We start from the raw sequence: 25,172 nt of genomic DNA on the forward strand, positions 1-25,172 counted from the left end.
TCAAAGGGGCCAATTAGTGTCTTACTCACAAAAGTTGTCTAGAGCCCTCATCTGTTTTTCTTTCTTCGTAGCATTGTGCCACAGAGAATACAGGTAATTACTATTTATTTGGGTTTGTGCCTTAACTTGTAGTAAATTAAGAACTGTTGCTAAGTAACTCTCATAATCTTTTAAAGACAGTAAATCACATGTGATTGATGAAGAACTCTGAGATTCAGTCTTAAGATCATTGTCTTCATGATGGAGTCCTACATGACAGCATTAAATGAAGCAATAAATATAATTTTTCTTAACTCTTATGTGTTTTATTTATTTATTCTTACAAGTGGTTACGTTTAAACAGAGTAATGCTATGTAGGAACATATATAAGTCAGTTTTCACAGAATTTAAATCAAAATGTGGCTTCACAGAGTCCAAACTGAGACGATAAGCTGAGCTTTCTAACATTTTAAGATCTTGAAGAATTTGAAAATTGACATACATTTTATTATTTCAGCTGTCTAGCAAAACATTTTCAAGTTAGTCATGCATTAAAGACAGGATTAAACTGAATACTCTTTAATTGCTTGGGGGTTAATTGTTACAAATTGTTTTTAATTTTTATTTTTCTACGGGCCTCTAATGAAATAAGGATGGTGCGACTGATGAAACTGATCCTGTACAAGAATGAAAAAAAGAAAAAAAAAGAAATATGAAGAAAGTTTAAAGCAATCTGTGATCCTTAAAATACACCATCATATGTAAAACATGTTAGGAAAGTGTACTGCATTACTTGCTGCAGCAGTGCATCCCTAGTGTGTAGTAAATATGTGACAGAGCAGCCAGTGTATTTGTGTGTAAGGCTATGCTGTCTGCTAAGATTTGGCCTATGTCTGTGGTTTACAGTGCAGATGTAACAGCAGCACATGATTTCTTTTGTGAAGATAGTTGGGAGAAATGTTTTGCAGTTGCATCAGTTGCGTGATCTCAAACTGAGGGAGATGTATCTGATTAGCGAATCTCATAAAACCATATTTTATTCCCAAGAGAACACAACATTTCAGGTGTTGAAACCAAGACATTTTACCATTTCATGGAAAGTATTAGTTCATTCTGAATTTGATGGCAACAACACATCTTAAAAATTTGGAACGAGGCAACGAAATATTGGAAAAGTAACTGGTCTATATCAAAAACAGTTGGATGTACATTTGACGGCTTATCAGATTAACTGGGACCAGGTCAGTAACATGACTGGTAGAAAATTGGCTTTCCCAAGGTTCACCAATCTGCAACAAACTGCATCTAAAAATTGTGGAACAAATTCAGGAAAAGTGTTCCTCAATGTAAGATTGCAAAAACTTTGACGTTCTCCCCATCTAAAGTGTATAATAATACAAGATGACAGAGAAACGGGAGGAATCTGTGATTGGGACAAGGCTGAAGGTCAAAAGTGAATGTTCACAGTCTTCGTGCCTTCAAGCAGAACTGCATCAAAAGCAGGCATGATTTTCTACTGGAAGTCACTGCATAGACTCAGGGACACTTCTAGAAATCACCATCTATCTTCACTGGACCAAAGCTCATTTAAAATGGATCAGAGGTAAAATGGAAAACGGTTCTGTGGTCAGATTAATCCAAATTTAAATTTTTTTTTTTTTTTTTTTAACCATGGATGGCATGTCTTGCCTCATTCCTCTCCTCCTTAGTCAATTTCCGATGCTATGGGGTTGTATTATGGTCTGAAGGCTCTATCAATGCCTACAAATAGAAGTTTTACAGCATCTTCTCCCATTCAGACAACCTCTCTCTCAGGGAAGGCCTTACATATTTCAGCAAGACAATGCTAAACCACACACTACATCCATCACAACAGCATGGCTTCACAGAGGATGAGTCTGGATGCTGATTTGGCATGCCGTCAGTCCAGACTTTTCATCAAGAGAAAACAGTTGGCAAATCTTAAAATGAAAAATCCAGCAACAAAGGCCCAGGACCATTGAGCTGCTAGAATCCTGCACCACACAGGAATGGGATTACGTTCCTCTCCTAAAACTCCAGCGACTGGTCTCCTCTTGTCTCAGACATTTACAGACAGTTGTTAAAAGAAGAGGGGATGTTACACAGTGGTAGACATGCTGTTGTTGCCATCAAACTCAAAATGAGCTAATACTTTCCATGAAATGATAAAATGTCTTGGTTTCAACACCTGCTATGTTGTTTGTGTTGTATTGGGAATAAAAAATTTGGTTTATGAGATTTGTAAATCATTGCATTCTGTTTTTAATCTACATTTTACACAGCATTATTACTTTTTTGGAATTGGAGTTGCACATCCTCCAGTTTGGATGACCAAACCCCAGCTTCATTCAAACCCTATTTAAAGCAAAAAAAATCTTCACATTTTGTCCACGTTTATTAAAGATCTTTAAATTGCTTAGTGAATAAACAACAATCTTCAGGTTGTTCAGTTATACTGAGATTATAATAGGCTTATTCGTTATTGTTTTATCAGTTTTCATTGTTGTAAATTAAGTAAAAATAGCAGCCTCCTGCATATGATGTTTTGTCTTTTTTTTCTGCTGAAGTTCCATTTAACATTCTTGTCTATATCCAACAAGAGTTAGTCATATGGTGCCTGATGTACTTTGTATCCAGTCTGTCATCAGAGGACAAGTGCTGTTCTCTGGGATCAGCATCTTCCAAACCGCCGGCAGGGCCGATGTCTTCATAGCAGCTGACATCTGGGCTCAGCAGCAGACAAACACAGTGGCTGGCCGTCATTCTTTGTAACACAAAACTTTACCCATTAGTTTGATAGCCTGTAAATGTCTTACCTCTTATGTTGAGTTTGTAGGTCAAAAGTAAAACAGACCTTACGTCATGCAGAAAGCTGATGGATTGCATGATAAGCCCAGAAGAATAGCTTGGCACAAGTAAATAAGGAGTCAGTGATGTCAAAGTTAAAAGCTTTGAAAGCAGAGAGAGGCATGACTTGATGTGCAAAATACATCGTTCCTCTCCCACATTATTTATTTTTTATTTAAACTGCTTATTATTTCCAAGCTATGAAATACTGCACTGACACTGCACTCTCTATAATAGTAATTGCATCTTTATTTTATTATTTTCATTTATTTATTTTCATGTTTGCTTTAACCGTAAGCTCTTGTTCTGGCTCAGTTCTCAGATCCAGTACCCATGATTGTCATTATTATTACACTGTAAGCCTCCCACATGCTTTCTCATGCACATTCATGCACATTGAGCTTCTGATTGTTGGGGAAAGCTGCTATATTACAAAGTTACATTCATCTGTCCAGTGTGAGGATGAGTAAGATAACTCCTGTATTGATTTATTATGTTTGTATTTATATTCTTGTACTTTCTGTATTATTGGTTTATACAAATGCATTTACATAATTAAATTTTAGTGGATAGATCTTACATATTTTAAATAAAGATTTCTCCTACAATAAAACAGCTAATGACCACTAATGAAACAAAGTTCAGATTATTTGCCTGGTGTAACATGCCATGTCTCAAAAACAATACTATTAAATTTTACTATTCTTTTGGCTGTTTTACTACGTTGAGCACAGAGCATGTTTGCTTGTTATTGAATGGATTTTACTTTTACTTTAAAGGTACATTTCCAATATTTTAAGTAAAATTATTAACAAATGCATTGTAGCATTATAATGACCTTAATTAAGAAAAGAATTAAACTGTTAAATGTAAACTGTTCTTGTTGTTGCAACCTGTTTTACTGCATGTGCACGTTAGTATGTATATTTGACCTACATATATAAACAATACATTTATCTTAAAAAGCTTGCATATTGAGCAAGGGACATAACCACGGTAACAGCTCCTTTGAATTTCCCTGGTAAATTGATGAATATACTATAATACGCCTGTTAAAGGGTTTTAAACTCAATTCTGGTGTTCGTTGGGTGTGGTGTTGTGGGTTTCTTACTTTGCTGCATAATCTGGTTCTGGCTGCTTTGTGAAGTTGAATGCTTGCTGGGATGGTTTCAGGGTCTGTACAGAAACCCTGGAGCTATTGTAGGAAGTCATTGTCTTGTTAAAGGTCTGTCACTGAGTTGCACACAGACTTGTTTTCACACAGACATAAAGTGGGGTCATCAGGTCAAGGGACTAAATATCTTCCTACAATGTGACATTGAAATAAAGACCTGTCTAAAATAACCCTTCAAACAAATTGTCATAAAAACCTGTCTGTACCACGCAAGCTCTTGGGCTGAAACGTTAAATTGTTTAGTTAGAGATCTTTTAGATCATTTACATAGTAGCTTATAATATGTTTTAACAGGTTATCTTCTCAGATTGGCCTTGATCACTTCCTTTTACTGTATTTCTTTACTAAGCTGATAAATGGATGCCTTTCCATTTATCTTAAGAAAAGCTGGGAGTTTGTGTGTGTAGCTGTTATCAGCTGGGTGATTTCACGTCGTTCTTTGAGTTGCTTTTTGTTCCTCCTCAAATAGTTGTCTTACTCTGCAATTACTTAAGCTTCAGTAGTGTTCTATTCTTAGACTAACAGCCTCACATGTCGTAACCTGCCTTTTTTTACATCTATCCTCTCACCTCTACCAATATAGACACAGTGAATATATACGACTGATCTATCAGTTGTTCTCAGAGAGCTTCTGTCTTTTTAGAATTGTGGACCAGTGTTACAGTGTAGGTCATATGTAACCACAAATGTAGATGGTTTATGCCTTCCAAATGTCAAACACCAGCTAACACATTAGTAGCATGTTGCAGCATTGGATAAATTTTAAATCAGTGACAGTGTTCATGCATTAAAGGGTCATATGTGGTCTTTAAAAAAGACTTTGGCTTACCCTCTGCACAGAAGATTGCAAGGAGCAGCAAGTCAAAGGTCAAGTCAGCCTCTTTGGTGCAGGCTGAACTTCCATACAGAAGTCACTGGCAATAAAAAAACAGGAATGCCGCGCAGCATCTCACCATATTTGAAAATGTAGAGTAGCTGTTTGTTGCCTTTTCCCGTCACGCTGTTCTTGAGACTGACAGTGATGGGAGAGAGCAGCAGTGACACAGATGGTAACTGCCAAGTTTTGGAGATGAAGGTTCATATGGGTCATGTTGTAAAAGAGAACATCTCTTTACTCTATGGTGAACCAATTTCACACATGTTGTTTACTCAGACCAAGATTAAATGCTCTTGTTATTATTTGTTGTGTTGTGTATGTGTATGTATGCACTGTACCTGTCCCTCTGTATAAGTGACCAGCGAGAAATGTTATGAGAAATCTTCTTTTGCTATGCTGGCTTTCAGATCCTCCACATTGTAAAAATAAATCCCTGAACTTTAAGTCCCATTAACTGGTTTTTACATGGGATAAAGGAAAACATTTGTGCAACCTCCATGCCGAGTTAGCTAAGCACATAAGCGAGGAATAGCTCCAAGATTAAACTCAAGTGTGCATTGTGGTCTATAGATAGTTTTGTTGCTTGTGCACTTTTGCAGTCCTGTTATTTGACTAGAGTGACTGTGGAGCTACTTAATCTTCGGGTGGCAGTTTTAGGGCTACTGTGATTTGGTAAATGCACAGTAGAAGAGGAAGGTGGAAGAAACCTCAACACATTTATGGCAGTGCAAGAACATTTTAAGTTTAAAAGGTTACTTTGATTGAAAAATCTGGTAGTCCCATCAAGGGAAGTATTCCTGGAATATCACACCTTTCCTGTTTTCTTAACTGACTGTGCATCTGAACTGGAAACAGCATGTTGGATTGTAAGAGAGTTATGGGTCAGGAACACTGACCCATAACTCTCCTGATTATCTTGCATTTTGGTCAATGTAAGCATGAAGGACTGAAAAGACATGAGATCATGAAGGAGAGAGAGATGCCCAGCTGCAGTAGTTTGTCATTCATGACTGTCCGTTCTTCACCGAGAGGTCAAAGGGTTTTTTACATCAGGACTTACTACCACATTTGTTTCATATGCTCATCTAGCCTTATAAATGTGAATGGCTGATTATGGTATTGTAAAATCACTTTCAGGCTTTCCCTTTTTCTCTGTGATGGCTTTAACAGGTTTCAGCTGAACGTCTGTGAACAGGTTGATGTCTGCTTTTTCACTTTACTGTGTAAATATATGTCTTTGGTTCTAACCTTAAAAATACAAACATAAGATGAAAAAGTGGTAATGAATTCTGTGCTAGGAATAGCATGATGTTTTTTGTAACTTTTTTCCCATTCACAGTCACTGCCATGTTTTCTTTTTTCCAGTTGAAGGTTTAATCCTGTTCATTGAGTATTGTTAGCAGCTAGCATAATGAGACCTGGAAGCTGAAATGAGTGCAGCAGAAGCTTTCTCAGGTATTCTTCACCTCTTTGTTCTGAGCTCTTATGGCTCAGTCCTTCTTTATGTCTTTACACCCTTCCCCTTTGCTTTTTAGTGAGTAAAAATAGTAGGTGTAACTTTTTGGTTTACATGTAGCCATTTTTTCCTTCTTTCAGACAAATATACAGATTTGTTAAGTCACTGTGAAATATTTACAATGAGGCACGAGAAATAGAGCAGTATTGTGTCTGTGAAGTCGGGAGAGACGTCTCTAATTAAAGGGAGTGTGCTGCAGTCAGAGGGTGGGGTACATCCTTGCCAATATACCTACCACTGCATCCTGCACGGCACCCTAATCTCTCATAATTGTGCCGAGTTTGCTCTCCCACCGTCTCATTAGGCTCTTTACAGCATTCCTGATGAAAGGTCACTCCTGGTCGCAGTGGGGGGAAAGGGCATCCAGTCTGTTTAAATCTAAAGTGACAGGAGTTTGGAAACTACAGTTGTAGGAATAATCACCGTGGACTGATCCTTTCATCAGCCAGTGTTGCCCTGATTCTCCTGATTTGTGCTGCATACTGCAGAAGCGAAATTTCCTTATCTTCTACAATTTTTGGCTTCTATTTTTTCTTATCAGCCTTTTCTATATCCAACTGAATCAGATGTTTCACTTCACTCTTAATCTCTGTAGTTCCACTTTGTGTGTGAGTGTGTGTGTGTGTTTTTTTTTCATATGGGAGTCATTTAATAACCTGAGTCTGAATATTGACTCAACCATTGTGATCTGAGGTGTTGCTAATGCCGCTCCATTCCTCCTATATAATCACAATAAATTAGTGCTTTAGTAAAATCAACGAGACAAAAAAAGGCCATTAGTAGCTGATAGGTATTTAAATAAAACTGGCAAGCCTCACAGCAAGAAGGTCGCTGGTTTGAATCTCAGCGGGGGGGGTTCGAATCCTGAGGGCAGTGGCCTTTCTGTGTGGAGTTTGCATGTCCTCCCCGTGTATGCGTTGGTTCTCTCCGGGTACTCCGGCTTCCTCCCACCGTCCAAAGACATGCATGTTAGGTTAATTGATTACTCTAAATTCTCCCTAGGAGTGAGTGTGTGTGTGTGTGTGTGTGTGTGTGAGAATGGTTGTTTGTCCCCTATGTGTTGGCCCTGCGATGGACTGGTGACCTGTCCAGGGTGTACCCTGCCTCTCACCTGTTAATGCTGGGATAGGCTCCAGCTTACCTGCAACCCGTCATGGAATAAGCGGTACAGAGAATGAATGAATAAAACTGGCAAAAGGGTCTGCTTCGTGACAACTGCTCAGTGATTCTGGTTGCAGATATCCCTTTAATAAACACATACATGAATGTCTGTATGTTCGTGCATCATCTGTTGGAAATGACGTTTGAATTAGTTAATCATTGTAGTAGCTAGTTTTATAAGAGGGTGTAAAAGTTACAGTTTACTATCAATGTATTGTACTGATGTCATGTTGCCTTTCTGCTAGTAGCCAAACCATGAATAATGCGTCATTAATGATAATGTATTTGTTTTAAACATTTGTTTAATCAATGCTACATTTCAGGTTTTTTAACTTATTAAATTTTCCTTCATAGGACTTGTGGACAGTGGTGGCCTGTATTTGAAGGTTGCTTGACAAGAGAGGGAGGACAGAGTGAGGGGGATGACATGTTGCTAAGGGCTACAGGCTAGGACTTGAACCCAGCACAGCTGTATCAAGAAACTTCTGTCTCTTTCCATCGGACACTAACTCAACCAGTTGCGGTACCAGGTGCCACAGTGTTAGTCTTTGACATAACATTAGCATATCTCACAAAATGTTGACACTATAAGCTAAATAAATCTTAATATAAACCTGATGTCCTAACTTTAAACTTGGGTCATCTGATGTGAGAACTGTTAGAATGAAGATCCTACCATGTATGAGTTTCCACCTATTTTTTTCTAGGCATGAAAACATAAAAAGACATATGTAAAGCTTGTTTCAGTGTTAGGAAAACATCTCCCTTAATATCTTTCTCAAGCCACGTTATAAAAATAGAGCTCATTACTTCTGAACTGCATATAACCTGGGGCTATGTATTTTACTAGTTGTTCCCTTCAACTTTGAACAACTGCAGAACCATGTAAAGTCACACTTGAGCATGTGAAGCAATAATCAGAGCCTCAGTGGTTATTCCCTCAGTATATATTTACCAAGAGGCTCTGTCATGTATCTGCCACCTTTTGCCCTGCAGATAAATGGCTCTTAGTGACTTTCTCTCCACTCAGGTCCTCCACATACCTGTGTCATATTTCTCATAGATGCAGCCGGGAGGGAGACAGGGTGGAATCACAACAAGTAATTTTTGGATTCCTGCAGGCCTCTGTGCGGTGTCCCAGGCGTTCAAAACTCCTGGGTCAAAGCTGGAAAAGACAGGTCCCAACAGGAAGCACACAGATAGAGCACACGCTAAAGGTCAGTAGGGTCAAATGCTCGAGGTCCATGAGGTATTTGTTCCTCCTGTTCATTTGAGAAGGTCATAAAAATCTTGTCCTGAAGACATGAGTAGGCGCTTGCAGCTTGCTTACTTTTTTTCAATGTCACACTTCCTTCTGTAAAACTTTGTAATTGATTGTAAAATAGATCGCCACAAGTTATGAATGCGATTTATTGCTCATTTAGTTTTGTTGTATGTTGAGTCAAAACAGAGCTGTGAAAGAAAGTCAGTGTTGTCTTATACTTGTCCCAGCATTCAGATGTCTAGTTTGGCATGATTGGTCTTTGGTGAAGCTTTATGGGATTTGATTGTTGTTGTCTGGTAATGAAGAAGCTGTGATAGTCACACTCAACTTTGCCACAAAAAGGAAGAAAATGAACAGAGTAAGTCACAGCTGTCTCTAGAGAATAGGCTATCCTTTAAGTCATGTACATGAACACGTGTGCGCACGAAACCTTCAAGCTTGGTTTGCAGTGCAGTGAAATGAATTATCAAAACAGGGATTAGAGGAGCTTGGGAGTCAGCAGAGCAGAATGTTGACTAAACAAACATAAACACTGGATTTTACTGTCTTTGAGATATCACTCAGAATTCCTGTGTGGTCACAACTGGAGTTGGTTGTCAGTAAACTGCTACCAAGTGGTTTAATTGGTAACAAAACTCCAACCGACTTGTCAGCAGAATAATCTGCTTGTCATTTGCTTTGCTGTTAACACTTGCTTGAAAAAGAGGCACTGAATAAAAAAAAATAAAATCCATTTTGTCTTAAAGGAAAACAACAGAGCTGACTTTAATTGAATGATCACTACTCTCAAGAAAACAAACAAAAAAATCCCTGAAGATATAAAATGATTTTTTAAAGTTGAAAATATAAGACTGGGGCTGTTATTTATATTCTGTATGAATAGTCTGTTTCGAAGAACCTAAAACAACAGAGTCAAAGAAATGTAAAATACTCACCATGCCAGATTATAACATGAAATTATTACTGCAGTTCTACAGAAGATCCTACATCACGTGATTAAGATAATCACACTTACGATATTTAAGTTGATGATTCGTTTCTGATTTAATTGTCTCCATTACCTTTTCTCTTCATTTTAAAGAATTACTACTGAAATTTGACAGATTTTCTGTGAGGCGCCCCTATTGACGACTAATTCAGCATTAGTCTTCGTCCTGCTGTGTTCTGAACTCTCTTCAGCCAGTAAAAGTCGGTCCAATTCTGATTTTTATCTCTTAATTTGCCCCTTTCTCTCTTTCTTTTCCTCTTTTCCTCCAGTAATGTCTCTTTGTATTTCTTTGATAAATCACCTTTAATATGTTGACTTTAATGAATATTAAGTTCCTGGCTATGCACCTCTTCACTCTACCAACAACATCGAGTTCACAGAGACATGACTGTGGTTGGACTTATCATCGGTAGAGATGGGACATCTTATGGAATGAATGTCCTTACATGGAAAATAATCTGAAGCTGAATCCTTCCAAAACAAAGGAGCTTTATAATAACCTTCTACAGTAATCATGCAGACCCCTCTCCACTGGACATCAATAGGCACAGTGTGTAGTGGGTTCCAACCTTCAGATTCCTGGACACACACCTCTCTGTAGACCTCTCCTGGACTATTAACATCAGTGCAGTGGGGAAGAAGTCACAGCAGCATCTCCACTGTGGATGCACAGTAAAAAAAAAATGGTGTAGAGACTGCTTGTGAGTTTTTAGTCAGCTGGTTGAATGTATCCTTACCTATTCAATCTGTTGTTGTTGCTTTATTTTTTTATTTTATTTAATAAACTATATATGTTATACTGTATGTTGCACTGATGGTAAATGGACTTTACTTATATAGCGCTTTTTCCAGTCAGTTTGACCCCTCCAAGTGCTTTACACTACAAATCACATTCACACACTCATACCTCAATAGGCACATCGGGAGGCAACGTGGAGCTAAGTGTCTTGCCCAAGGACACTTCTTAGTCAGTTTGTAGTCAGTGGAAGCCTGGAATCGATCCCCCTACCTTTCAATTGGAAGATGACGGCTCTTCCTCCTGAGCTACAGCCACCCTCACAATATTGGATAAGATTGATCTTCAGTTTCATTGTACCATATATAGTGAAAATAAATAGCTGGCAAAACTTTTTTATTTAAACCCTCTTCCATCACTCCCCCAAACTTGAAACACATCACTGATAACCTCATGGAAGCTGAAGTTCTGTTGATAGAGATGCAGACATCTCAAACGTCAGTGAATACATATTATATATGTCTGTGTTTATTCTTTTTAAAATAAAGAGACATTTTTAACTTCTCTGCTTCCTGGAAAGCCATACCTCTTCTGTTTATATGTCATTTAGTTACTCAACTGCCACTTTGGCCACAATTACAGGCCAACAGGAAGAAACTCTCGCTCAAAACTGGCACAAAAATGCATCAAATAAGACTAAGAGTGGAAATTACAGGATCCAGAGTATAAATCAGTGTGGTAAACCAAAGCGAAAAATGTTTTACCAAAGCAGGCACATTGACAAGTGTGGCCTGCTTTGATGGTGAATTATTATCATGTGGCAGCTGTGTTTTAGTTACACGATGAATAAGAGTGGAGCAAAAATCACACAATGTCAACTTCATAAACGATTTGTAGCACATCTGGGCTGTTATTGATCAAGTGGAGAATTAACAGCAGGGGGCAATGTTGAACTTGAGCTGAGGCTTTCCAGTCAAAATGCAATCAGTTAAACTATTTTTAAATTAAATAATCTCCTGTCATTTTGTTGGTGCTTGCAGTTGGAGTTTAATATAAATATATTCAATATTTAATGCATTGATTGCCTCTGTGTCCATATGGTCTTAATGCATTTAAAGAGCTAACTCAACAGAATTTTCTTGTTTATACCCATTTACTTTCTAAAGTAGTGTAAGTTGTTGTAAACCGTACCAGAAGCTTGGCGTTTTTCATACATCTACATTTTCTAAACTTACTTAAAGCAAAGCAATAGTGTCACTGACTTATTAGTTTATACTTGTTATAAGCCAGTTTTTCTTTCTCTGTTTAATTTCCATGTAATCTATCTTTAAAATCTCACATATCATAGAGACATCAGAAAGTCAAAACAGAAACCTTAGTACTTAAGTGCTTTTACAGTGGAAACACATATTTCTGAACCAATGAGGGAATACTTGGAGAAATAATTTTGATTGTATTTAGAGGTTTCTTGTGATATCTGAATCCATTTGAAATCTGCTTAGAGTTACAGAATTTCTAAGAAAACTTTTTATAACTATTTTTAAGAGCTTTGGGGGGAGCATATTTTACCAGTTCAGACATGTTTGTGCTGCTGTCTGCCATATGTGTACAAGAACGTGTACTTTACATCCTTACAAACCATTCACACCAAAGGTCAAAGGTGAGGGCAAGTATTCTGTGAAAAGGTGTGAAGTAAGTTGTCAGTTCCAGTTCATAGATGGTTAGTTTGTCAATTGGACAACATGTCATAGATCATGTTTCTTCATTTGCCACATGTGCAGGTCAGCAGCAGAGAAATACTCTTTTGATTCTCCACTGAATGAAACCTCTGATTCAGATATGTCTCATAAAGCCTATATGCAGTTGCCACCTTTACAGCACCTGGTAAATGAAAGCAGCTGTGAGGACTGCAGGGAATGCAAGCAGGAATGAACATTAGACAAGCATATTACTGCACCAGCATCAGGGCTTGAAAAGAAAACAGGCTAGTGCTGTGTGCAGTGTTCCCGCTCATAATCCTTGAATGAATGCTGAAATTTTCCAGCTCACGACCCCCTGAGATAATATCAGAGGTCTGACAGTTTTCTTTGGCCCAGAAAGCCCCTCATGGTCGGCTGAGATGTTAGCCTTGTCCTCCGGGGAGCAGTATTGGTCATCCTTATCGGAGGAAGTCACACAATACAGCTGAGGAATGTAAACCCAAAGCTCAGCCGCAGCTGAACTTGCAGAAACATAATCAAACGTTTTGTAAAGATTTCATTTTTTCCTTCTTTTCTAGGTTACTTGGAAACAGAGATTCCACTACAAAGACGTACAGGCTTTTGCCAGATTCTGCAATTGTTTATTTCAGACTTCTCTAACAAGAGCACATACCAGCATAATTTGGCTCTCATATTGATTGTGTTGTCTTTATAGAACAATGTACAAAAGCTCCACCTTCATTCATACAGTACAAAGGAGAAACAGAGCTTTCAGAAAACTCTAAGACATTAAGTTAGACTAATGGCCTTTGAGGTTCTGATCATTTTTTTGTCTTGCAGTTAGTTTAGTGTGTTATTTAGGAAAATGGGCTGCAACTCTTTTTCCATTAAGGGTATTGTTTTACATATGCTTTTTATACATTTATTTGTTTTTAGTTAGTATGCAGAAATTGAACGGGAAAAGCCTAAAAATAGCCTAAAAATTTCCCTAAAACAAGTCATTTAAGTTGTCACACGGAGGTTGTGATACATAAGTACCTTTTATCCATACATTTTCTATACTGCTTATTCCAATTCAGAGTTGCCAGTGAGAGGCAGAGTGCATCTTGGACAGGTTGCCTGCCTACCGCAGGGCCAACACAGACAGACACTCATGCTTCCTCCTAGCCAGAATTTAGAGGCCAATTAACCTAACATGCATGTCTAATCAAATAGATTTTATAAAGCGCTCCTTTGCTTTCTGGTTGGAGGAAAGTCTGTGATGCCAAGTAGATGCATAAGACACATAATATATATCTAAACATCTGCCAGATAGTCTCATGTGATTCCTCCAGCATGGGTTCAACCTTGACTATTCCCCTCTGACTCTGACAAGGGGCATAAATTGGACTGAATACAGACCACAGTGCTCCAGGCATCTGACCCTTGTTTTTTGGTGAACTTGCACTCCAAAACCAGTCCATGGTGATTTAATGTTCATGGGAAGGAGCTAGTCTTTAAAACACTTTTTTCTCTAAAGTATGTTAAAAGTTTTGTTTCACACCCTTAGATATGGACACACTACTGGAGGTTCGGCCAAGCAATAGATTGATGGATTGGTGAGAGTGATGTATCTACTTAAAAAACATGGGAACATGTGGCTGTTTTTCTCAGCGTTTAGTGAGGACGTAGCTGCTGCTCCACCAGACTCGCTCCAGGGGTCATTGAGTTTAACTGCAAGAAGAAATTCTGTTTTTAGATGGGATATTTATTTATTTATTTTTTGTGAAAGTTCTCAAGCTATTTGACGTGTTTCCAATGTGCTCCTAACTAGCTGGGTTTCTGTGAGCTATTTAAATTTATTTATTATTTAGAAAAGTAAGGACAAGAAAGAACAAAATGTCAACGAGAAAGGTTAATGGAAACTGTGTAAAAAAAACATACAGTGATATGCTAAAGGGTTTATGTGCCCTTTTTTAGGTGGTTTTTACCTGTTTTGAAAACACATGATCCTCATTAGAAGGCATTTTTATAAATCATATCTGACATCATCACCAGTTGTTTCTGTTACACACAGTTGGTGAGAAACATAAATTAACTTACTTGACAGGTGTCTTTCCAGATATGATATATCTCAGACATTCCCAGAGATTAAACTAACACCTAAAGAGAAACTGTCTTTATTGTCCTCTTGTGGATGATTACTGCAGGTTCTTTTGTTTTGTTCTATCTTTTCTATATTTTTTGCTTATTAACGAACCCCCAGGTTTGTCACTGAATTACTGCCAAAAGCAACAGCCTGTAAGACCACCTTCTGGTGACATCGCACAGCCTCGTTTCATCACTTTAAAGCAATGAATGGAAATGTCTTAGCTGACTTCAAAACACTGGTTTGGATTTGCTTTGCTAGTGAAAAGAAACCCAATTAAAGAAAAATAAGAAAATACTTTGCAGTAGTGAATATTTATTTGACAAACATCCTGTAAGTAAAGACTTTTTTTTACAGCCTCACATTTTTTTATTTGTACACATAATATTATTTTAAATTTATTTATTTTTCTGATCTTGTTGCAAAACATTAATAAATACTTTTCTGTACATTAGGGGAGAAAAAAGAAAGGTATGTTATCAGTTCAACATACACATTCAGTTTTACCCGCCACTCTGTGTCTTCTCCTGACCCACAGCAGTTCAACATTCCTGCTTGCTTATTGGGTTGAAAGATGCTGAGAACGATGAGCGTGATACTGACCCAAGGCAGACCTCTGCTTAAGCTGTCACACAGGTGTGTGGGCTGGGGAGGTGGAGGTGAGGGGTGGGAGGTGTGTCACACATGCACTACCCAAACACACTCATTGTATAACATCAGGATCCGATAAGTACTTCAGCTTTATAGTCCTGTCTGTGACCATCACTTCTCTGCTTCATTGTGGTTGTTTTTGTCTTTTCTTTAAATCTGCCTGTGTAGCAATTCTTATTTTACAAGTAAAATTAATTCTACTAACAAGCGGGCACTGTCCCTCACCCCAAGCTCCAGAATCATTAAATCTACCTCCTGTGATGAGAAGTAGTGAGCATACGATTTAGATCTGTAACTGCAATGTCTCATCCTTCTAAGAATTGGTGTAATAATATAATTTTAGTGTATTATAAAATGTATTCTCCTAAAATATTTATTGCATTTAGGATTTTGTAGAGTTTTCAACCAGTTGGCAATAAAAAAGATGCAGTGTTTTTTGTGTGAACATTTCCACATGTTGTAAACTGAGAAGGAAATCACTTAATTGTTTGCTAAAACATTGGCAGTTTCTAGAAGGATCGAAAATGTTGTGCAGGGCAATTTTCTTTCTATTTGCACCTTTATGTCTGAACAGTAGCCCTCTTCCTTTATGAGTGTAAAGAGGGTTTACAAGCTGGTTTGTACCAAGTGAATGTTCTCCCTTGATTTGCTTCATCACTTTCAGCTCTCGGCCTGAGATTCCATCCCCTGGCGTACCAAATAAAACAGCCAAATGTCATCAAGTATAACTATGCTGTAAGGATAATCTTTCCAGACAAAGCCGCTCATGGATAACGTGACGTGTGTGTCTGTGTTCTGACATGTCGCACAAAACTGGATAATCTGCCACACGTTATTCCTTTCATTTTCAGTTTTAATATCTTCTTGTTTTGCAGAATCTCTGCAGCTCCAATTATAGCAGACAGGACTGTCATCACCTGTATCTGACCCTGGTCATTATGTGTAGTTTGGAAACTGCAGGGAAAGATTTTATCTGGTTCAGATGATGGCAGGCTTGGCAGCATGTTCAGCTGATGGAAATGAAATGGGAAGCGGTGATTTTTTGTGTATGTGTTTCAGATGATTCTGCATGATTGGCAAAGAATTAGTCCTGCGTCATGTTGGATTAAGTTTATAGGTTAAAAGCAATCAGATGAAAATTTCACTACTCCTCATTTCCTTTTGTCCACAGTACATCAATGGATACGTTTTATTCTGTTTGGGCTGCATTATCTATTTTTCTTTTTTACTGAAGTTGCTTAGGAGGCATGTATAAGGATGGAAATATAGCATACAATTTCCAACAGTAATTCTCATTAAGTTACAGACATTTGAACACTTTAGACTGAAATGTATTTACTGAGGAGATTTCAAAGTAAAATAACAGAAAAGATTTTCTTTTTTTTTTCTCTGCTTCCGTACTATTTTAACAAAAACACATTTCCAGTAAGCCATTGAATACAACAGTTTTGTTTTTGCCTCATTTCTATGTATTTAATGTCTGTGGGAATAACTTAGTCATCTTCTTTCCCAACAGATGTGAATGAATGTGAGGAAACCAATGGAGGCTGTGAGGCTCTCTGCTGTAACACTATTGGAAGTTTCTACTGCAGGTGTCCGTCTGGACAAAAACTGAATGAAGATGGAAAAACATGCCAAGGTTTGTTGTAATTCTTTTTTTTTTTTTGTGGTTGTGTTTCCCTGTGTGAGTTTTAACGAGCACTCCATGAATCACACATTCTTAAGACTCATAATAAACAGTTTGTAAAAACAGCTGCTTTGTAGGGAGATTCATAGTCTTTTTATTATTTTCTCACAAAGTTACATTCAAGCTTCAAATGGGGGTTTGACCGGACAAATCCTGGTGTGCTCCCTGGAACCAGTAGTGCATGTTTTTAAACTCATTCTCAATCCTGCGGTGTCTTTGAACAAGGTCTGTAGTCCTAAGCTGTATACAAGTCTGTGGTTATGCGAGGCAGTGTCCAGGGTTTAACATGTGAATGCATGGCCAGGTAGTTATAATGAAAAAATAAATAAATTTTAAAAATAAAATAAAATCAGCAGCTCCTATAGAGCTGTTCCAACAGTTTGGCTCCTTTGGGGAACAAAGAAGGGAGAAATCCAATTTTGAAAATACCTGTGTTAGTGTGTACTAAAGGGAGCTGGTGGACCCTCATGAACTGGTGAGGCAGACTGAATTTACATCACACAGGCCTCATGGTTGACTGGGTGCACAAAGCAATAATTTCCTAACAGTAACCCCCTTCTGCAGATATTACACTAAGAATAAATTGTTTTCATGCTACCCCACTTTAAACAGTCCAGGTCAACCTTTAAATGTTAACTGAGACATTTTTTGATAGCAATACATTTATTTTTATGTTTGTTTATCAATTTAACTTAGCTAAATAGGGTTTTTAAAATAGTCTTGTTATCTCAACGTACAAATTGTCATGATATATAATTAGTCAGCTTTAAAATTTCTTCTTGAAAAATGTTTTTGGCTCATACCTTTACTGTTTTCAGCACCTACCACAATGTTTGTTTATGTTGCCAAAACCCCATAAATAGCAAATTTAGGCTCTTCTGACCCAGACAAAGATAAGTACTATGGTTTTATCCTATGTGAAACGATTTTGGCTTCTGCTGTCCTGTAGAGGAAAGAGCAGCTATGAATCTACCGTCAATCTCCGTCCACCAAAATGAAGCTTCTCTTCAAAATTTTCCCGTGAGATTTCTTTTTGCTCCATCATCTTGATGTTTCTGATTGAGGAATCTCTGTGAATGATCGGTTTAATCAGAGTAATGATTCCTCTGTGCTGCAGCCAAACATGGAGCAGAGAGTGAGGCTGTCTGATGGAGGAACCCAGTAAGAGATCTGATCCAGGTCACGGAGAGCTGACGTGAAAGTTGTCACAGCTGGCTTTCATAGCTATCTGCCCTTTGCCCCTGGTGTATATGTTGGAGGAAAATGGCAGCCCGCAGCATTAATGTCCTAATTGGCTGGAATATTAACAGTGGTTAAAGAAGCTGGCTGGAAGCTTTTGATGGTTAGATGTTTGAGTTTGATGTGCATGCATGCTGCTGAGTCTGCGGAAAGTGATCTGCTTTTGGTGTTTACATGGAGGGCTGCAGAGTTAGTCACTTTAGTCAAGATGAGAGACAACGTGCAGTCAGTTTGAGCAAAGGATAAATAATTCTCAGCTGGACTTTGCATAGATACATTACTAGAGAATCTTGTCATTGGGGCTTGTTTTGGGGGTTGATTTTTGTGTGTTTATCTTTGTTCAATGAGAAACTTCAGCATGAGATGTTGAGATTTGGCAGGGACAAAATGAAAAAATACAACTTTAGTTCTGTTAAAAAATAAAAAAATGTAGTGTCAACATTTCGCTGTCAAGTCAAACAGGCGTTAGAGCTCAGGCCATTATAAGCATGAAGCTCTGCCAGTTCCTGGCACGTGTCACAATAATAAGTTACCAAAACCAACAGGTGTTGCTTTCTTTTTGTTGCCCCTTAGGAGGGTAGTGTGTGTACAGGGCTGTAAATATGCTGGCCTGCGGTGTCACACAAAATATTATTTTCTCTGCTGGTTTAACTCTGAGTTTGACTTCTGTGCAGATGTGTGTCAACGAAGCTTTCAGGCTTCATTTTATGAAAGAAAAGTCATAAATGTGGAGCTCACAGTCATTGTATCCTGCAGAGGTCTCTGTGGGACATTCATCTATAGGCCATTTCTCTTCAGATTGGGGATGGGATGCTGAACACAAACATTGTTTTTACACTTTTATAACTTCTATAAAATGCTGCTGTGGTACTGCTGCTTGGTTCATATGTGCTGGCAACAGATCAGAGCGCATAGTGCTGAGCTGCCGAATGGATGAATTCACCGAAAGGCTCATTCCTTTCTCAGATGTTTGGATTAAAAATAGTAAATTTGTCTCCTGGCACTTTTCAAATTTGGCTTTTCTTTAGTGGCAGTTTGGATTTCTTTCTTTCTTTTTTCTTACTCATGTCAATATCAAAAGAAGAGTATAAACAGCACATCCTGAGATATGTGCCCCCATAAATCCTTCCTGTGAATCAAATGAAAGTCTTTGAAGAAATGGTCAAATACATTGGTCCAGTAATAAAATTCCATTAATCACTAAGAGAAAGGAATCCATCAATGTTGTGTGTTTTTTTTAGTTCCTATACCACTTTATGCTTCTTCAGTGAGAGTAAAGGCTGGCAGTGAGAGGAAAGTGTGAGGACAAGCAGGAAAGAGAGGTGAGAGAGGAGGATCTGTAAAATGTGAAGGACATAGTTTTAGTGGATGGGAGGGTGAAGCAGAACAGGAGATGGAGGGAGGGATTCAAATGAGAAGTAGTTAGCTTGTCATTTCAGACTAAGATTCTTTACTGGAGCACCGGCCAGTCAAATAAATAGCTCGTAGATAATGAAATTTATATTTTGAGTGTTTTGTGATGAGTCGCACTCCAACCATGGCTTTGGCATCAGGATGGTGGTTTTTGTTTCTGGTGGCCATTAAAGTGATGGCAACTCTGGCTGCAAACTACCCACACATTTATTACAGGAGGATTTGTTACAGGCTTCCCTGCTACCATGGATACCATGGCCACAGCTTTGGCCACCTGGCCACAGGTAAGTGATCATTTTACAGCCAAAATGCAACAGAATTAACAGCTGAATTCGGAGTTTATTTACACTTTGAACGTTGCTTCATTGCTTTCAGACAAGAAGTTAATGCCCTCTTGGGACAAAGTGCAAAAAGCAGAAAGTTTTTATCTTAGTTTAAAAGTAACTTTGTGTCTGTCGTGCTGCATTCACTGTGACTGCCCTGTGACTAAAACATGAACTCTGAACCATGAGAGATGCTTTGCAGAGCTAACACACAACGGCTCCATGCCAAATACTGTCTCACTCGACTGTGTCAGTATTCTCATGACCTAATATTTCTTTTCATGTTTGGCACAGTATGTTTTCAGTGATAAACGCACATTATGAAACACCTTTTGCATTTATTATTACCATATCCCTGGTGTTCTCCCTGGTTTTAGATGTTTAATTTTGGAGATAAGTCAAGACCTTCCTGAAATAATTTATTTCCAGTGCACAATAAACAAATCGGCTATTGTAAACTGACATGTCCAAAGTTTCCATGAGGACGAGACTGTGCTGCCGGTATGGAGTTAATGTACCCACCATAAAAGCCAACAGCTGCTGAGGCTTTGGCTCAAGCTTGGCAGGGATCATGTTCTGGATGTGGAAACCAGACTGGAGGGGATCGGCTGACTGTGAGCTGCAGTCGACAGAGTAACAACAGCTCTGCAGCGCTGGTCTCATTACATGAAAAACCAAACCAAAAGACAGCATGCTGCATTGATGGAAAAATGAATGGAGGGCTCCTGCCAGCTTTCCTGGATGAAGTGAAGCTGAAATTTGGCACCAAAAAGACCAAGAAGAGGAAAGTTTAGAAGCTTGTTTCTGCTCCAAACACTATATTTGAAGATGCTGTGGGATATTACTGGGAGAAGATAGGTTTAGCCAAAGGTTTTACAAGGAACCATTATGCAAGAAGATTTAACCTCTTTATGCTCCATCCCTGCATTTGTCTTTTCTGTCTTTGTGTAGTACAGAAAAGAAGGAGGGGTGAGAGACTTTGAGACACCTGATTTATTTGCAGATTGCAGGTCACATACTGTAGTCACATTATACTGATACATCATACTGATGTTCTGATATTTACTGTATGCTGTTAGACTCAGAAACAGATTGTCTAGCTCCCATGCTTCCCTCTGTCCTTTAAAAGATGATATAAGCCTTTTTCAAGGACTCGTGTATTCATATTAATATTAATTAAGTCACATAAAGTAATGCTTTAGCTGCTATGATCAATATTTTTACACAGCTAAACACATTAATCTGTTATAGCATGATGTGAAAGAGGTCAGCTGTATTAATTAAACCACACGTTTGTAGCTTGACAGTACCTCTTTTCAGGATTTTGGTAGTTTGTAGCTTTTTGCAGCTCATGGTTTTCCTATGTTTTTGGCTAGTATTCGGTTGTTCCAGTAACAGCAGGCCTTTTTTTTACCAGTGAAAAAGCCCACCTAGATCTACAGAACCTACCTGCAGCAAATGTGAGGATAAAAAGTTAATGGAAACAGAAATGGGAAAAGAGAGAGAGAGAGAAATGTTCAACAAGTGCTCCTGACTATGTAAATTTGCTAATAAGTTTGGCATATGACTTTTGGATTTTCAGGCAAAATAAGAAGCCATACGATTAAACGTCTTTTATTATTTTGTTTAAATACCATAATGGCTTTCTGTCTCTATGGTCTTCTCCACACCAGCATATAACTAGAGATTTTGTTTCTGTGTAATTAACAAACAAGAAACACAGCCTTCAGATTTAATCATTTTACCTTTAACCCTTAAAAAGTATAACCTTTTCCATACTTTGCCAATGTTCATGTTGTACTATGAATTGATACAGCTTCATTGTTCCAAATGGATATTCATGTTAGTCCTGAAAATGTTTTCTTTTTCAGTCGGTTCGCTTAAATTTATTTAATTTGTGCTATGTGCCATATTTATTTATTCTTCACCAGATTAGCTTACTAATATTTACAGCTAATCTCACAATTGTTCCCTTTACTATCACTCAAAAAGTATTCATCTACAGTCTCATGTAGACAAAATCAGACAACCTTTGTTTAAAGTAGAATCTTGAGGGAACCAGTCCTGAGTACCTGCTGTTTGGGGCTGTAACGAACCGACCACTCTAGTGCCCGAGCGTGCACCAGCTGCTAGCTGCTACATGTAGATGGAGATGCTGTCAGTTTCAGATTAGCACATCCACATAATCTCCATTTGCTTAATCAGGAAAAAGATGTTGAATCTCACAAAAAAAACAAAAGTAAAGGCCACAAGATTTGCGTGAAGAGCACAGCTGAGTTTTAATAACTACTAAAGTGAAACTTTAACTTAAAACAGAGTTCGTGCAGAGCAGCCTCCGTGTCCATCTCAGTGTTTACACATGTTAAGATAATTACAAGGCTGTATATATGAATTTATGTGGAATTTATTCTTCCTACTTAAGAAACAAGACTGTTTTGTTTCCTCTGATGAAAGTTGAGGAATGATTTATAGACTTTATTATTAAACTGTTTATAACAAAGTGCCTAAATAAAAAATAAAAGTGTGGTTTTAACTAAAGAGCAAAGTTATTTTTCTTTAGTAGCCTTATTAATCAGCTTATTTATGAAACATTTATAAACCCCCTTTTTCACTCGAATTTAAGTGAATTCTTGAAATAGTTTCCTGCTGAAAATAGCTGCCTGAGGGCAAAAACATATTTCTCAGCCAGATAGTCAACCTGGGATTAAAAACATCTTATGAAGTGTTATATGTTTTTGCAGACATCAGCCAGCAGCCAGATGTTTTTCACACTCACCCTTTTTAACGTGTTGCAGTCAGCCGCGTTTCCATTGACTCCACTGTGATCATTGTTGCACTGCTGAAGCAAACGGGTGACTTGTCACCGGAGTGGAGGTGAGGTGGTTTGACTTAATGTCCTAATTATCTTGATCGCAGCAGACGGGCTGTTAACAGAAGTCTAAACAGAGGCGAGCTTCATAAATCAACTCAGATCTCACAGGGGGTCTGCTGTGGAACTCTCAAAACAATTTATTAGTCTTTGACCCCAGAAAAAAGCAGTGTCTAGGAACGTGATTCACCTCATTAGAAGTTTGCTCACACAGTAAGGGCATCATGTTTCACTCACCATGACTCTCAGATCAACAAATTACTTCGTTTATTTATTTATGGTTAACACACTTGGTCGAGGAATGTGTGTGTTTTGCATCCTCTGATTTAGGTTTCCATATGTTTACTCACCAAGGGGACTTTGACGAGAGGTGCAGGAATTTAAATTGGGTTTTAAATGCTCAGTAGTTGTTACCACATGGGAAAAATGTTTGTTTGAGTTGCAGTGAACTTGTAAAATACTGTTTTTCCTTTCTCATTCATCATTTCCTCTCATCCAGGGGTACATCTCTATCCTAAATCCTGTACTGTTACTCTAATAACTTGGGAGTTCATGTGCATTTCATTCTTGACCATTTTTTTTCCTTCTATTGAGATAATTTAGTCAAATTGTAGTCATTTTATCCCTGTTGTTTCTTCCTGTCTCTTTCTCTACAGATATTGATGAATGCCAGGTCCATAATGGAGGCTGCCAGCACAAATGTATTAACACCAGGGGTTCGTACTACTGCCAGTGCCACCCGGGCTCTCGCCTTCATGTGGATGGGCGTACCTGCCTCTGTGAGTAAAGCAGCAACTATGTGGCAGTGATTGCTCTGAATGAACTGCAAATAAAACAACATCCTAAATGTTAAAATATCAGATCAGGTAACATCAACTGGAACATAAAACTGGGATGATTTGTGGTCTCGTCCTTCATTTAATCCAATTAGAAATAGAATATGCAGAGGCAGTTTGCAATGTAACCTCACTTGTTCAAGACTCGTGTAAATGGTGAGACTCTGTCTTCAAGTGTTCTTAAAGTCTTTATTTAAGGGGTTTTGGTACTCATTTCATTAAAGTTAGACCACATCTGGCTCTCCATCATGTAACCACATTCACAGTGTCAGCGAAGACCGTTTGATTGAGATTTTAAAGCACTATTGTTGGGGGTTTCATATAACATTTAGTGGTTAAGTGGCATATACATTTATATTGGATAGCTAGTGCAAAGCTATTTTTTAGCTGTGTTTCTGTCAGTGAATCAGCTTTAACTGACATCCTGTCAGGTGAATGTTTTAGGCATTAATGTGACTGATGACTGTTTTACTAAATGGTAACTCTTCTGAAAATTTTCATTGTTAACTATCTGGTCTATGGGGTCCTCTGGCTACAGACAGTTTTATCAGGACAATCTGTTCTAACCACCAGGTCAAAGACAAGCAGCAATGACCAGCACTCAGTTTTTTCCTCTGTTTTTTTTTTTATACCTAAGCCCAGTTGAGATTACACCCCTCTTGTGATAGAAAGTCTTTGCAATGCTGCTCTAAAATTTCAATGTGTTCCTGTCGCCATGGTAATCTTGCACTCAAGTGTCACCTCCAAAAACAGTTCTGCCTCATTTGCATCTTGTTTATGTGGATATACTTGTACCAACACATGTAAATGGTCATATGATATGTGTTTTTTACTAAGAACAGTTATTCATTTTTAAATGGTGATCTTTCATTAGAATCTCTTTAACTTTAAACCTCACTTTTAAATAGAAGTTGGTTTTGTGTTGTTTTTGCCTTTAATGTATTATTTCAATTACAAGGCCTTATACAGGTTTTCACCAATCTATCAAATATATTTCGGTTTTACAGTCCTGCCCAATCAAAACAGCAACTAAAAAATAATATCTGCTCCATTAATAATGAATTTAATAAAATGTTTGATGACTAATTGGGCACTCTGTGACCTATACTAACAATAAATCCAGTGAAATGCCTCATAAAAATTCTTAATCTTTGCAGGACTGATGCAAAGTCATAGATAGGACCTGATCAGGCTACTAGAACTGACCAATCAGAGAACAGGAGGGAGGAGCAGGATTGGCCCCCAAGGTGCTGCTGTTCATACGATGAAAGCAAATAGCAGGCAGCAAGCCATTTATTAATTAAACTCAAACTTAAAGAGGGGACTTTAAAAGTACAAATAAATATCTTATGGCTGACGTTTTATTTACACATTGTCCTGCAGAGAATTAATCACACTTGCTGCTAGATCTGTCCTAATAGAAGCTTCATACACCGAGCAAACCTTGGCCTTCGGGTATGATGAACATCTGTCTCTTCTGCATTTTGGTGCGTTTCTTCCCAACGTTATTGTCACACTCTGCTAATATCATTTGTCAGCTGACTAAACTTGTAGAATCGGTGTTGCTGCTGTTGGGAAGACAGCTGACTCTGATTGGCTGTTCAGCATGCTGAGTTACAGAGAAGGAAGGCGTCAGTGACAACAGAAAGCTAATGGCTAATTTAACACTCCACGCAATCTCTTCTCGTTGGTCATCCCCATTTCTCCAAAACAAGCAACACTTTTCACAACAACGATGCCATGTTGAGTGAAGAAACTAAAG

At 38.1% G+C, this 25,172-nt stretch overlaps 1 protein-coding gene across 3 annotated transcripts in view; it reads left to right on the top strand.

The window, feature by feature from the left end:
- Positions 1-25,172, top strand: part of megf6b (multiple EGF-like-domains 6b) — a 57,934-nt gene that overhangs the window by 13,375 nt on the left and 19,387 nt on the right. For 2 of the 3 annotated variants that reach the window (XM_041979721.1, XM_041979720.1), the window contains exons 5-6: positions 16,560-16,682; positions 23,231-23,353. In XM_041979721.1, coding sequence (XP_041835655.1) covers positions 16,560-16,682; positions 23,231-23,353 — 246 coding nt within the window. Of the gene's footprint in view, positions 1-16,559; positions 16,683-19,534; positions 19,667-23,230; positions 23,354-25,172 lie in introns of those variants that run through there. The other variant, XM_041979723.1, reaches the window with a different exon arrangement.

This window comes from Melanotaenia boesemani, chromosome 3, assembly GCF_017639745.1.
Source record: "Melanotaenia boesemani isolate fMelBoe1 chromosome 3, fMelBoe1.pri, whole genome shotgun sequence".
NCBI lineage: Eukaryota > Metazoa > Chordata > Actinopteri > Atheriniformes > Melanotaeniidae > Melanotaenia > Melanotaenia boesemani.